The 15,268-nt window shown below is 50.6% G+C and overlaps 1 protein-coding gene across 9 annotated transcripts in view; it reads right to left on the bottom strand.

Annotated features, from left to right (window-relative positions):
* Window positions 1–633: 633 nt before the first annotated feature.
* Window positions 634–15,268, bottom strand: part of GATAD2A (GATA zinc finger domain containing 2A) — a 107,380-nt gene continuing 92,745 nt past the window's right edge. For 7 of the 9 annotated variants that reach the window (XM_032316883.1, XM_032316899.1, XM_032316908.1 and 4 more), the window contains 8 exons: window positions 15,021–15,110; window positions 14,276–14,407; window positions 13,635–13,802; window positions 11,694–11,973; window positions 7,658–7,956; window positions 6,920–6,994; window positions 6,433–6,628; window positions 634–4,210 (listed from right to left, as the gene is read on the bottom strand). In XM_032316883.1, the coding sequence (XP_032172774.1) occupies window positions 4,080–4,210; window positions 6,433–6,628; window positions 6,920–6,994; window positions 7,658–7,956; window positions 11,694–11,973; window positions 13,635–13,802; window positions 14,276–14,407; window positions 15,021–15,110 (1,371 nt within the window). In that variant the 3' untranslated portion in view covers window positions 634–4,079. The remainder of the gene's footprint in view (window positions 4,211–6,432; window positions 6,629–6,919; window positions 6,995–7,657; window positions 7,957–11,693; window positions 11,974–13,634; window positions 13,803–14,275; window positions 14,408–15,020; window positions 15,111–15,268) is intronic. The other 2 variants (XM_032316916.1, XM_032316924.1) reach the window with 1 other exon arrangement.

The raw sequence follows: 15,268 nt of genomic DNA, 5'->3' as shown, positions 1-15,268 counted from the left end.
ACAGTCTCTCCCCCTCTGCTCCTCCCCCATTTGCTTGCACTCCCTCCACCTCTAAAACAAATCTTTTAAAAAATACTACCAAAAAATTCACCAGTGAGCACAGGTCTCAATAACTTTTCAAACAGTGCATCAACATCTGAAAACAAATGTTCACCAGAAATTGATTTCAGAGCTGGCACAGCAGCTCCATCAGTGCTAGAACCTGCATCTATTCTAAGTCCTGCAGCAAAGACACCGAATGCAGATGCCAAGCCTGAACATTGGCCCATAAAAACTTAGCACTTCGGGGGCGGGGGGCGGAGGCTGGAAGGGACTAAGAGCTAATGGATGGGCAACACCCACTGGATTTTCACTTCACTTCTCTCGGCTGTGAATAAGCAGGCCACAAAGCCACAGGTTCTGGTGAAGATGGGAGGCCCAGAAGCAAAACCACAGTGCCCAGTTTGGGGAAGTATCCCACCACCTTTGGAAATTAAGTCCGAAAGAAGCCCGGGAAGCAGATGTCATTGTTTCCCCATTAACAAGGGGTCACCCTGCTACACCTTCCCCAGTCTCCAAACTGTCCCAAAGCTGGGACAAAAATAAGTGCAGGAAAAGCAGGGCTGAGGGGACAAAAGAAATATACACCCAACATGTTGTCCATTTCTTTATTTTCCGTCAGATTCTAAAACTTCCTCATGACACAAGTATAGCCATTGATTCCAGCCTCTTGTTTATTGGAACTTCTATTCTGGTTTGGTGGTCAACCTTTTACATTTATTATCAAAGATTTAGAGTCACAATAAATACAAGTGACAACCTCCCCACCCACCCATCCCGCAAACCCCCACCTTCCAAATACCCTGCACTAGTGTAACTTTCTATTACACTTTCATTAAGGATTATAAAACTTTAGCTGTCCTTAAAAAAAAAAAAAAAAAGCTCAGTCCAAGTTCTTTAGGCAACCATCATGTGCAGCATAACTCGGCATCAAATAAAAACCCAATGGTGCAGCAGCAACGACTGTCTTTTCCATGATTTACACCCCTGTGATGAGAGTATTTATATAGAAAACTCCTCCCCATGTCTTTCTGTCCATAGGAAAATGACGTGTGAGACACAGCAACCACAACACCCAGCGCAGCTGTACTCAGTTGGCTTTCATTCCCTCTGCACTGGGGCCAAGTTTGCTTCATAAAGGTCTTAGGGTACAAACAGGAGTAGAGGTTACCCCTGGGAGGGCAACTGTTGGCCTTCTCAAAGGTGAGGGTCCCAACATCACAGTTGGGACACTGGGGACCCAGTGACATGGGTAGGATGGCCAGAGCAATGGGAGGCTCCAAGTGGACACACATGTATCTACATGAACACTCATGTTTACATGTATGACAGCTACTTCAAACATGCAGCCCTTCACCCTTGAGTGACTATCATCTTGAACAGTTTCCAGTTGCCAGAGTTCATGTCACAGGTAACTTGGGACCATCATCCTCCTCCCACATTGTCACTGCTTGTAGGAACCAAGTCCTTTCAGTCCTGAGGCTCCTGGGGTGGGGGTGGGGGAGACCAGGACCCCAGCACTGTGACCAATTCTGACAGGCTTTGCTGCTGGGAGAACACTCTTAACGTTACTATCTGTTTCCTAATGTCTAAACCCCACATGCAGAGAGGTATTTAATATGCCTTTCCTGCAACATCATAAGCCTCATCAAAAAACTACTCATTTGGGGCTTATCAGAGAAGTTATACTGCGAAGGGGGAAACAAAAGAAAAAAAAAGGGAGGGGGTAAGAGTTTTGATACAGTAGAAATGAACAAAAGATTAAGGCATCTCACGTTCTTCTCTCCTTTAAAAAAAGTTACATGTCACAGTAAGTGGCCCCTGATGGGATTCCCAGGGACCCTGGGCTGGAGGAGGAGAGCCAGGGCCGGTAGCCCCATCCTCCACCTGTGGTGGTTGAGTTTGTCTGAATTCATGAGGCCCACTTAACAGCTCAGGGGCCGGTAGAAGTCCAGCCAGGAAAGGTGAGTGGAGGTGGGTTCCTGAGCACAGAGATGAGCGAGGTTCTAATGGGCTGAGGTTGAGGGTCAACCTGTGCAGCACAGTTCAGCTTGGGCCCATGAGTCATAGACCCATTCAACCCCAGCTGGGGCGTGACAATCCTGGCACACCCCTCCAGTGCAGAGGTGACTCTTGCCTGGACACCTGATCCCAAGTTACTGCATAGAACGGACGTCTGTTTGCCCATAGAAGTGGCCAGCCTAGGTGCTCCTTCTTGAAGGATTTGGAAAATCTGGCCCATGTCATTGAACAGAGAGGGCTAACAGCTCAGGATAGTATAAGACAAGTATTTATTTGCCAGGCACACAGAAAAATGTGAGAAATAGAAATGCTTGCATACTCTTGATTTTTTGGTGTAAAACACCCCCCATGTCAATTTCCCTCTTTTCCCCCAAATCCCTGGATCTTGGAATGAAAGCCACCCTTCCTTGCCCTCCCCTCCTCCAGCCCCTCTAAGTTATGCACTCAAAACAAAAATCAATTTAAAATATAGGGTTTTACACAACAAAAAATTAGAATGTTGCAAAACTAGGTCTTCTACCGCGGGTCAAAATGTTGCTAAACATGGATATTCACACATGAGAGAGGGGGTTAAATGAGCCTTTATTAGAATGTTGTAGCAGTGTGTTTTGAAGAAGGAGGCCCTACAAAATAAGGATTTTAAATTAAGTCCCTAACTGCATGGATAGGAAAACTAGGGCTGGGGCTGAAGTGGGGAGCAAGAGTACCCCATCTCCACGTCGACAAACGTGTGCATGCACACAGGACACCCACGCACCTGCACGGAGACAGCCCTGTGCAGAGCACACTCATGACAGCTTCTGCCTATCCTCATGGAACAGATTTTTAGGAAGTGGGATAAACCAAAATGAAACACAACTAAGAGCAGACCTGATCCTTTGCATAAGACATTTCTGTAGACTCAAAAGAGAGTTAAAAAAAAAAAAACAAAAAATAAAAAACAAAACAACAAAACAAAAAAACCAAAACCAAAACAAAAACAGTCTGAAGGCGAACCCTGGCAGCATGGCCCTGTTTTAAGGGAAAGTTCTAAACTAGACCCAAATGAAAACCCTGAAGTCTTGGAAGGGCAGGGGTACTTCCCCACCAGACACACCTGACAGAAGCATAGGCCAGGGCAGCTTAAGATGGTGTCCATCAAAATAAGTAAGTAAAGGAGAAATTTAATAAAATAAAACCACAACAACAAAAAAACACAATAGCCCGCCCCTTCAACTTCCCACTCAGGCTCTGGGTGTTGCTGCCAATTCTCTCTCCCTCCTCTATTGGCGGCGTGCGGCTTCTGGGATCCCAGGCTCTCTGGCTGGGGTCTGGGTTGCAGTTTGTTCTTCTGCTAAGTGTGGGAGGTCCAGGGTCTCCGGGATGAGCAGCAGCAGAGGCCTTCCACTAGAGTGAGGGCTAGGCAGTCAGTGGCCCACCCTCTGGGGTGTGGGGGCCGTGCTCGGCAGGGACCCCTAGGTCTGCACGGTTTACTTTAAACTCCATCATCATGAGGTGATTTTAAAAAAATCTGTCAACCTAAAGATTGCCATGAAGGAAGGCAGTCAAAGACTGGGAGGCTAAGATGGGGAAAAGCAAAAACAAAACAGAACGCTCCGCTCGACTTCAGAAGCCCCGGGCGCCGGTCTCGCCGAGCGTGTCACAGTGTCCAGGGTGAGCCGTCCGTGCACCCTGCCGGGGGGTGGGGGAGTGGGGAGGGGTTGGGGGCGCTGAAAGAAAGGGCCGGAAGCAGAACCAGCCCCCAAGGTCCACTTTTCTGCTGGTGTTGGGCAAACTAAAGGCAAAGAAAGGAAAAAAGCCCAAGGGAAAGGTCCCTCAGTGATATTCCTCGTCCACCTGTGAAGCAGCCCCTCAGCTGCGACGAGACTCTGCAGCCAAGAACGGGGCCCTTGCTTCTGCAGCGCGGCCGGCGCTCGCTCACTCGTTTCCTCAGGGAGTACGAGGTCTTCCCGAGTGGAGGGTGGCAGGGCCAGGTGGGAGGGAGGAGGGAGCCTGTTCTCCACTGGGCCCGGCTCGCACTATTTCCACGTGGCTGACTGGGGGATGGAGCGTGGCGGGATCATGTCCAGGAGGTACTCCCGCTGGCGGTCCACCGCTGAGGAGGTCTTGTGCACTGCCAAGCTCGGGCTGACAAACGCAAGGGCCCCGCCTACAAAAGAGCACAATGACAGGGTTTTTAATGGTATAGTCATATTCTCTCATGAAAACATTAATTAAAAAAAAGAAAGATTTATTTATTTGACAGAGATCACAAGCAGGCAGAGAGGCAGGCAGGCAGGGAGAGAGGAGGAAGCAGGCTCCCCACCGAGCAGAGAGCCTGATGCGGGGCTCCATCCCAGGTCCCTGGGACCATGACCTAAGCCGAAGGCAGAGGCTTTAACCCGCTGAGCCACCCCAGGCACCCCTCTCTCATGAAAACATTAAGAGGGACACAGAATGGTGCATGATGCCTCTGTAGGGCACTCAGTGAGTTACACACAAGGGACATACCAGTGGAGAGGCCAAATTGGGGGAAAAAGCCCCGAAGTACAGCTTTTCCTCTCCAGGGGTAAGAAACACCATTCTTTTCTTTCTCTATTCTCCAAATTTCTCCAATGAGCAAGCATCTTTTATAAGTAGAAAATGAACAAATTACCCCCTGATCTCCAACACACACAGGTTTTGGGTTAGCCCGGGGCTAAGGACTGCCCTGTCCCCTGCCTCCATCACTGTGTTAAAATTTTTTTCAATTTTTTTTTTTTAAGATTTATTTATTTATTTGACAGAGATCACAAGTAGGCATAAAGGCAGGCAGAGAGAGAGGGGGAAGCAGGCTCCCTGATGTGGGGCTCGATCCCAAGACCCTGGGATCATGACCTGAGTCGAAGGCAGAGGCTTTAACCCACTGAGCCACCCAGGCACCCCACCCCAAGAGTATTTTTGGTGGCAGCTACAACATATTGTGGAACAAATGTTCTGAGGTCAAATGCAATACGGAAATCTCTCTACATACGAAAGAGAAACCTGACTGGGTCCTGCCCAGAAACCAAGGGTAACCTGGAGTGCTGGGAGAACCCTTTTGGGAAATGCTTTTATGCTACTATATTTACCTCTCCTCCTCCTACTGAACACAGCAACTACTTACTTCTTCACATTCATTACCTTAAACACACAGTTTTCACATGGCTGCTACCACTGTGTACACACGCACACACCTGTATCTGATTTTGCATACTTTCAAAATTTTCCATAAAAGGAATTTTCAAGCAGCTGTGAGTTCTTAGCTGCATCTTGCACATGCTGCACAAAAGCCTCTCTGCCCTTGTTTACAAATGCTCTCTAGGCTGCTCCGATTCCTCCGCAGCCAGACCAATGTACTCCCTCCCCTGAGTTTCCCCCTGTGGAAGGCTCGGATTCTTGGCCACACTTCTAACTCTAGGGTCAGCTGCACACACAGCTGACTCTGGTGTTTTGTTTGCATGGCTGGCCTGGCTTTCCCAGCTCTGCCTAAGGAGATGGTTTTCATGATGATGCCCCTTTTAAACCTACGGGGATACAACAAAATTGGGCGGGGGCAGGGAGGGACACTGGTTCCCATAGCCCTTTGTGCCTACCTTTCACTTTCCTGTTTTGATGGAAACAAATATTTAACTGTCACCTTAATGCTGGCACATAAATACTAAAAAAGAAGGAGGGAAGCGGTGTGGGGGACAACCCAGGGATGGCTGGGAGTGCTCACCTGAGGGTACCCCCCACTCAATGAGTTGTTCCTCAAATGTGCTTTTCTCAGAATCCTCTGCCACCCACCCTAGTAAAAACCCTAGCCCCTGCCCCAGGGATCTTACCCTTCCCCCACCCCTCCCGATGTTCTTGTTCTGTTTACTCTTTGCACCATCTGACCTAAAGCAGAGGGTGGGAAGAGTGTCTCAAAGAGCAAGAAATGAAGAACACTACCTGGCTGAAAAAGTCAGTGCACCAGAAAAGGTACAACATTAACAGCAAAAACAGGTGTTCCCTATGGCAGGAAGGGGTCAGGGGGCCAGAATTGGCAAGATAAGTGTCTGTGCTGACAGGTGTCCACTGGATGGTGTGTGTGTGAGACACACACACACACCCCCTAAACTCGGTTTGCTCAACATTTTGAGTCAAGAGCTAAGAGTCTGGGTCTAGACTGTACAAAGGGGGGAAATCAGTATTTACCTAGGGCCACCACTTGTTTGGGACATCCTGTTTGGTGAACAGTGATTAAGCTGAACAGTCAAAAGCAGCTGCTCTCAGGGAATAGGTCTGGGGTTTCAGGGCTCTCTGCACCATTTCTGTTCACCCTGTGTATGTGCAAGTCTCAGACAAACGCAAGGAAGGGACAGATGTCACCATGTGGGGGCGGCTCACCTGTACTTAGGGGTGCCTTCTTCCAGTTGGTGGTGGCATTGCCCTTGCCGGTGCTTACAGCTCTCTCGGAATGTCTGCCGGTCCTGCTGACAAGGGCTGTGGCTGAGGCTGCGTTCTGCAGTTTGGGTGACTGGCTGAATGTGTGCAGGACACCACGGGGCGTTGTGGCCGAGCCCCGGGACAGCTGGCTGGAGGCCTACAGTGGAGAAAGGGTGTGATGGCTCATGTGGGGAAGGCGGTGACAGAGGGCAAGACGCTCAGCGCAGCCTCTCCGTGCTCTGGCCGACCTCTTCCCACCCACACAGGGTCCCTAAAGTCCAAAATCAGGAGACCAGGTAAGTTACACCGAGGGGAGGGGTAGGCGGGAGGGAGAGAGAGACAGACAGACGCAGGCAGCGTGACAGTCGGCGACTGACGTGGTCACGGTCTGGGGCGTGAGGGCTGGTTGGTGGCGCGGTGCAGGGGCTCCCGGCACCGCAGTTCTGACCTGTAGCACAGCCCCGTTACTCCAGTCGCGGGCCTCTCCTGAGCGGAACGCCAACTTACGCCGGGGTTTTATGACCTATACAAACGGGGTTGAAATCGAGGTCAGCACCATCCACAGACGGCCTAGGGTGACCTAGAGTGACCAAGGGCAGCAGCTGTGGCCCCACGAGGCCCAGTCCCCATGGGACAGGCCATTTCCTGAGGGCAGCACAGCCACCCACTATATAAGGATCTTGAGAAGATGTTTATTAGTGAATTACAAATGACTTCCGAGGACACAAAAAATTGCCAACAGGGTGCTTTGGGTCTACAGGGGGTGGGAAAGCAAAGCATTAAAAAAAGCAGCCAAAACTTGACTTCAAACTTGCTTCTCTCCTTAATTTAGCTAGAACATTTCTTCCAAATGCCCCTTTTGCATCTCAATGTGGCTTTCAGAAAAGTCCTTTTAGACAAGAAGTACTTGTCAGCCGGAACACTGCACGTGAAAGCTACAAAATCTAAAGAAACTGCAAATTAGTATTTTCACCACCAAAGGCCACCATTAAATGCAATTTAGACACACAGTTAACCACCAGGCAGATAACTGCCCAGTGTGGGACAGAACGTCAGAACATCTTGCTTGCTAGCAACAACTCCCGGCTAAGGGAAGGGAATAAGGCCCCTCTCCTAGAAAGTGAGGCCGCCCAACCCCCACTCCCAGGCCGCAGGGCCACAGCTTTGGCTCTCCAAGGACTCTCACCTGCTTTAGTGCGGGGTGTGGGGCGGCGGCAGGCTCAGCCTTGGCCTGTGTGGGGGCGGCACCCTGTTGTAGGAGGCGCTGCTCGATCTCCTGCTCCTGCTGCAGAGCCTTCACAAAAGCAGCCTTCAGCCGGCTCGTGTGCTCTACCTTGAGTGCCTTCTTCTGGTTGGATGCCATGCAGTTCTCACACATGATGGCGCCACCCTTCTCCTCCCGCCAACGGCATGTGAAGTCCGTCTTGCACTGCGCACACATGTAGGGCTCCCGGGACAGAACAGCAGCAGCTGACATCCTGCCCGCTGCAGGGAGATACGTGGGCTCATGTCATAGGAACAGGATGCCAGAGTCAGAGCCCCTACCATCCAGGACAGGATGAGGACGTGTGACAGATCTGGAGCAGTGCCCTGGACTGTGGCTCAGCTGGCATCAGTAAGCCAAATCCCAAGACACTGTCTGTTTGGCATGCATGTACTGGTGCCAACTATGTGTGGACACCAGGCCAGCCTTGCGCCTTGGGGAAGGTTTGCTGATAGAAAGGAAGTGAAGCAGCTTTGGAAAATGCCATGGACTAGGTACACGGGGTACCAACTCTCAAGAACCTCAGTGCTCTCTAGGGGCACCTGGGTGTCTCAGTCAGCTAAGCGTCTGCCTTCAGCTCAGGTCATGATCCCAGGGTCCTGGGAGCCCTGAGTTGGCCTCCCTTCTCAGCGGGGAGCCTGCTTCTCCCTCTCCTTCTGCAACCCACTTTGTGCTCTCTCAAATAAATAAAATCTTAAAAAGAACAAAAGCGATCTCAGATTAGCTCCTCCCAACTGCCTTTCCCACTTTCCCCCACCTTCTTCTCACAGTGAAGAGGAGGTGACCCTCCGGGTCCCACCTTGCTGTGATAGGCATTCTTGCCAGTGGGCCAGTCAACTAAGGACTAATTATCCAGCAGATACTCTGGCTGACAAATGTCATACCCATTGTCTTGTGCATGCAAACCTCCTAAAAGGGCAACCCACACTGTTATCTTGAGAAGGAAACCAAGGCTAAGGAGATAAAGTGTCTTGCAGAGTCACACACCAGTGCTGCCCAGCTGAGGGCACTCTGGGGCCCTGGCCCCTTTATCTGAGAAACGGGAGCATTGCATCCCCTTGGTTGGCCATAGGAAGAGTGACTGGGGAAGCCAAGTAAAGTGCATGCTCAGGTATGGGATCAATATTCTTTTTGTCATTGAAAGTGAAGTAAGGTGGGGAAGCCTGGGTGCCTCAGTCAGTTAAGCCTCCAACTCTTGATTTTGGCTCAGGTCAGAATCTTGGGATTGTCAGATTGAGCCTGCGCTGGGCTCCACCCTCAGGACGGACGGAGTATGCTGTCCCTCTCCCTCTGCTCCACCTCCCACTTGCTCATTCTCACCCTTTTTCTAAAATAAATAAAATCTTAAAAAAAATAAGGAAAAAGAAAGAAAAAGTGAACTAAGGGGCATGTTTTGTATTTTTGTAATTATCTTTTTTCTGTCTAGAGTACTCAAGGATTTAACTTCCTCTTAACATTAGAGACAATGCTGCCAAGAGACCCTGGGCCTCTCTCCAGCCCTGGGCCTGCCCAAGCTGCCCCTGAATGCTGAGGGGCTATATAGAATCAGACTGGGGGAGCCCCTCACCCCAGGCCCCCAGCTCCAGGCTCTCACCTGCAGCTAACATGCTCCGGTGAAAAGAATACATCACCTCCAAACGTCTAACCCTAGAGCACACAGTACCTCTTTCTAGGGAGCTGTAGCAGGGATGACCAACACGAGAGTGGAAACATTGGTACAAGGCTGTACTTATTAGTCACCCAGCCTGGGGCTCTGGGAGGCATCAGGGGACACCTCAAAAGGAGCTCAGAACTTCCTCCCAGTTAGGTCCCATTTTGGGCGATACAAGAAGTATACTGACTCCTAATGAGAGAACAGGTAGATACGGGCTGAGTGGGAAGAGCAGATGCCCAGGGCACACAGATACAGACGGTTGGGCACTGTGACCTGACTTGGGCCTCCCACCACCCACCTATCCCACAGTGGCCTCACGGCAGCTCTTTTGCCAAAATCACTCCATCATAAAGACGACACCAAAGGGATCAGACACATTCAAGGAAGGGTGTGAGAGCTCGCACCCTTCCCTGCTGGGCCTGGCTCCCTGACAAGTGGAGGCCACCATCCCCAATTTTACAGAGGGCAATGTTGGCCCTACGTGGCTTTCCACTCTCAGCCTGACTCACCGTCAATCCTTCATATGGCCCCGTGGCTGGGGAGGATTTTAAGAGCAATGGTGTGGGTGGGTGGATGGGAGGTAATAAGGAAGCTACAAGTTAATCTGAGATGGCCCGCTGGGCCTTGGCCCTGGGTCTGGCCCCCAACCAAATACAGAGGGCTCTACCTCTAAGAGGCACTAGATACAATGTCCAAGGATGTGATATATCTTTTGTGATATACTGACTAAAGAGGAGGAAGAGAGCACTCCCTCCAATACCCTGACATCAAGCAGGTAGTGCAGGGACCCCAACTACCTGTCACGCATACCTGCTTCCTTCCCTCTCTGGAGACAAGATGCAAGCAAGCAGAAGGTGCTTTTCCTTTGTACAGGCCCCATTACTGTTGCTCCCAACTCTGTGCTGGTAAGGGCAGCCCTGAGAGGGGTCGGCATGTCCCAAGAGACAATTCGAGGTATGTGGTCTGAAGCCTACCAGGCCCTCCCTTGCCCTGGACCAGTTACAGCTCCATCTCCTCCTCGGGTCTGAGCATCTGCTGAGATCATGGAGGGAGAGCATTCAGGCTGGCTGCCTAAATAAGATCATCACAAACTGAATCTCCAAGCAGAAACGTCTTCAAATCATCTGGTGGAGGCCCCTCAAAGGCCAACCTGGCTTCCCACCTCCATTTCCAATGTTACTTTTTTTTTTTAAAATTTTAAAGATTTTATTTATTCATTTGACAGAGATCACAAGTAGGCAGAGAGGCAGGCAGAGAGAGAGGAAGGGAAGCAGGTTCCCTGCTGAGCAGAGAGCAAGACTCGGGGCTTGATCCCAAGACCCTGAGATCATGACCTGAGCCAAAGGCAGAGGCTTTAACCCACTGAGCCACCCAGGCGCCCCTATATGCCCTTTTTTTTTTAAAAAAAAAATCACTAAAACCTCTTAACATGCAAGTGGTGCTTTCCAAACTGTTTCCAAGGAGGGTGATAAAGTGAGTCTGGCCCAGGCCTGGGTGTCCCCCTCCTACCTTCAGGGCTGAGAGCATTCAGGGCTCTGAAAAGTTCTAGCTGGAAAGACCTGTCTGGAAACAAAGCCTGTCAGCCTCCTGTAAATGTTCCTCCTCATGCCTCTCTGTCTGCCCCACCATCATAGAGCAGCTTCTGCCCGCAGACCATGTGTGCAGGTCCTTGGGTGTCCCCAGGGCCAAGCTCTCAGAAGAGGCCCCAACAAGAAAGGTGACTGTGATATGTTTAAGAAGTTATCCGAGGTGATAGATGGTGACCACATTTATTGTGGTGAACACCAAGTAATGTATAAAATGGTTAAATCACTGTATCATACACCTAAAACTAATTAACACTGTATGGCAACTACACTTCAATAGAAAGCATTTTTAAAAATGTAAAAACTAATGGGGCACTGGGGTGGCTCAGTTGGTTAAGTTTAAGTGTATGACTCTTGATTTCAGCTATGGTTATGACCTCAGGATCCCGAGATTGAGCCCCGTGCTGGGCTATGTGCTGAGTGCAGAGTCTGCTGAAGATCTGCCCTCACCTGCACCCCTCCCATCCCTGGGCTGATGCAACTCCTAGCACATGCGCGCAGTAAATAAACAAATAAATAAATGTAAAAACTGAAACAAGCAAAAAGTAAAGTCTCATAGAAAGCAGGACTGATACAAAAGGTTATGCATAAGATGCCCCACCCCAAGACAGCTCTCAGCATACGGCAGACATTCCAACATGTGCTATGCATTGAAAATAACCTATTGTAAGAAAAACTTCACTGGCAAGAGATGAAAATAGCTCCAAGGCCCACTCACCTTGGGTCTCTAGCAGGTTCTGCACCACTTCCTCCAGGCCGACCAGGTAGATGAATTCGTTGTTGGCAGCGCTGGGCAGGAAGTTCATCTCCGGGGCAGGGGGCTTGGGAGGGGGGATTTCTAGCAGCGTCTTCTCCAGCTGTTTGCGCAGCGCAAGCTTGGCAGCTGCCTGACGACTGGCTGGAGAATCAGCAGAGGTGACCACAGAGGCCACGCTGGTGGGGGTGGAGTTGGCCTGAGCAGAGGTGGCTGTCGTCCCTTTCAGCGACGCTGGGGAAGGCTTTTAGGAGATAACAACTTGGTCAGGGTTCTGGGGGTGCCTAATCCCAGAGACCAGGATGGCACTGTTAGCTGTATTGACTAATGAATCTTTAAGGTAGTAACTCCGAGCTGCTTGACATCAGCAAGCCAACAGACAAAGCAGCATTAAACTCATCACCGTATGAGATGACCTATCTTATAAAACATACTTGAGGTTTAGCTGATATCCAATAAACGACACACATTTACAATCTGTATTCTACTGTGTTTTGCTACATGAGGACACCTATGAAGCCAAAACCGTGACCAGGGCAGTGGGCACCCCCGCTCAGGCAACACGGCCACCGTCCCATCACTATGGCCTAGCAGACTTCCTCCCAGCACAGGTCTAGATGGCCGCCATTTTCACAGGGGTGTGAGAGAAGATCACCACAGCACTGGTGGCATTTGCTTCATGAGCACCTTTGTATGTGGTTGTCTGAGACTCTAATGTTTCACTCATCTCATGTGTTCTCATTGGTGTTATGGTGGAGAACAGCTTTTGGACCAACCTCTGTCCTGCCTCTTCCCCCACTCCTAATCTTCGGTGCTCCTGTACTACTTTCTCATCTTCATCTGGACCCCAGTGGCCAATGCTCCATTGTCTCCTTCCTTTAGTTCACCCAGCCCTCAACCCTGTCAAGTGCTTTCCCCAAAACCCAGAGCTGATCACACTAGTGCCCTTAATTTTGTGGGGCTGAGGACCCTTCTGAAAATCTAAGGAAAGCAGCATACACCACCCCCATGAAAATACACACACCTGACAACTTGCACACAACACATCATAGGGCTCAGGGAGCCCAGAATGGTTTCCCAGGGCCCCCTCCCTCACAGAGGGTCTCAAGAGCTGAGCAAGTTTCCCAACACAGAGGACACCAGCCATCAAAGCAGCTCAGCCTGGTCTGACTTTAGAGAAGACGGAGATGCTGCTCAGAATCCTGCTGGTCAAGCTCTTATCTGAGGGAGGCAGACAAAGATGCACCATGCCAGAGGAGGAAGAGAAGCTAATACAGCCATCAGCAAAAGCCCCTACAGACCCAATAATTTTCTCTGTCAATAAAGCTCTTGCTTCTAGCCTGCCCACCCACCCTGGTCCCATCTTCCTGGCATTACTTTGTGGGAACAGACCCACCCCATCTCAGAGGCTCTGTACAGAGGTGAAAGGACTCGTGGCTAAGAATAGATGTGCTGGTGCTGTGAGGACATTTGCAGACATGCTCCCCTCATGTACTCATGCAGACAGAGAGGAGGGCGAGGAAGGCTCTGGTGCCACTCCACCCCTCTCACCCCCCGCCCCCCAGTCCCAGCCATGTCTAGGCCCATCGGATGCTTTACCTGGCCTCATCCATCCCCCAAAACATCTTGGCTCTGCCACCTGAAGCCTCCCCCACACCCTGCAGCTTAGGTCTGAACCTCTCCCCCTCTCAGGACCTATCCAACTCAGCTAGACCATAGTTCTTAACCCAGGAGGAGCTCCAGTCCAAACCCCCATGGGGCACCCAAGGCCTTGCCTGACTCCTGAGGGAGCAGGCAGCTCACACACCATACTACTCTGGAGACCGGACTATGCCGCAGGACCAGGGGCCCTTGATGTCTGTGTGTGCAGGGGGTGGGGTTAGGTTAGCTCAGCACAGTCCTCACCTGTGGGATGTTGACAAGCAGACTGGTATTGGGGACATTGGCGACACGGATGAGACCCTGCTGGATGATCCTCTGTCCCTGAATTTGCACACTGGGCACAGATGCCCGGGGGGCCAAGAGGAGCGGCGGCGGCCCCGTGCTGGAATGTTGTCTGATGTTGTGGATTTGCTGTGGGGTGGGACAGAGGATAAGATGATGAAAGGGATGGGGCGCCTGGGTGGCTCAGCTGGTTAAGCGTCCAACTCCTGATTTTGGCTCAGGTGATGATCTCAGGGTTGTGAGACTGAGCCCCACATCGAGTTTTACAGTGAGCATGGAGGCTGCTTAGGATTCGCTCTCTCCCTCTCCATCTGCCCCCCTACCCTCCATGCACTCTCCCAAAAAAACCAAAAAACCACACCTTTTTAAGGCTGAATAACATTCCACTGTATGGATATTTCCCCATTCTCTTCCCCCCCTTAAAAAATAATAATAAAAAATAAAATTAAATAAACAAAAAGATGGTGAGAAGATCAATGAAGGGAGGGAAGGGTTGGACCCCATAATCCCCAAGCTGATGACCAGGAAGGACTGTTCTCATGAGGGGACTGGCTGGAGTAGCCTGTACACATTTTTACACCACACAAGCATACCCTGCTCACCTGAGCCCCCCTGACAAGTGGGGGCATGACGACCTGTGAGCTCGCCTGTGGCCCCAGCTTCGAGGACACCTGCTGCCCACCGCGGACCAGGGGTGGTGGGATGACACTGCCAGGCATTCTTGTTGAAGAGGTCTGTCAACAGCACCAAACCCCAGATTTTACACTTTTTTTTTTTTGTTTTTGTTTTTAAAAAACAAACAGGTTTGCTGTTTGTAAAAGTACATATTTGTTTAAAAGGGGGGGGGAAGGACACTAAAATGCCTATTTATTCTAAACACAAAAGAAGAAGGAACATGGATTACGACAACAGCCATGCAGACTGGCTTCACTCAGGAGTGAACTGCACCAACAAGGTAGTACATTTTCACCCACATGACCCCTACAACAGCAGAAGTCCAGCTAACCTGGGCTGGGTGTCACTTTCTTGCTGGTCTGAACTGGGGGCACAGGACTGTTGAGGGAAGGCAGGCCCCTGCCCATCTCACCCTGTGGGCAGGAGGCCCTGCTAGGTCCCACAAACTTGGAACTGTTGAATCAAAAGCAACCTGGTCTGCCTAAATCTTAGTTCTCTAATTTTACTAGGAGCAGTCATAGGAGGAGCCCTCTCAGCAGTGGCATGATTTGTTTGTGATGTCAAAAGTGGCCTACGTTTGGGCCTCACTCCAAAGGAATCATAAGGAATGGGCAGCCTTTCACAGGAACTGGATCAGGACTGCTCAGGAGACTAAGCAGAGGGAATACTGACCTGAAGGGATGGCTTGCCAGAAGGAATGTTCTGGGTGCCCCGCACAAGCGGGGGAGGGGTGGTCACGGCACTCCCAGCAGAGCCTGTGGGCTGTAAGAGCAGACATGCGAGAGATAAGGGGGTCATCAGCCCCATTCCCCTCACATACAATCCAGAGGGAGAAAGACTGGTTTTCTTCCTCTTCCAAAGCCATCAAGCTCTAAGGTTCTATGCTTCCAGTGTAGTCTATAGTGTAGTCTCCAGCTAAA

Source organism: Mustela erminea, chromosome 1 (genome assembly GCF_009829155.1).
Source record: "Mustela erminea isolate mMusErm1 chromosome 1, mMusErm1.Pri, whole genome shotgun sequence".
NCBI lineage: Eukaryota > Metazoa > Chordata > Mammalia > Carnivora > Mustelidae > Mustela > Mustela erminea.
Note: the sequence above shows the minus strand (reverse complement) of the source record. Positions and strands in the feature narration are given on the sequence as shown.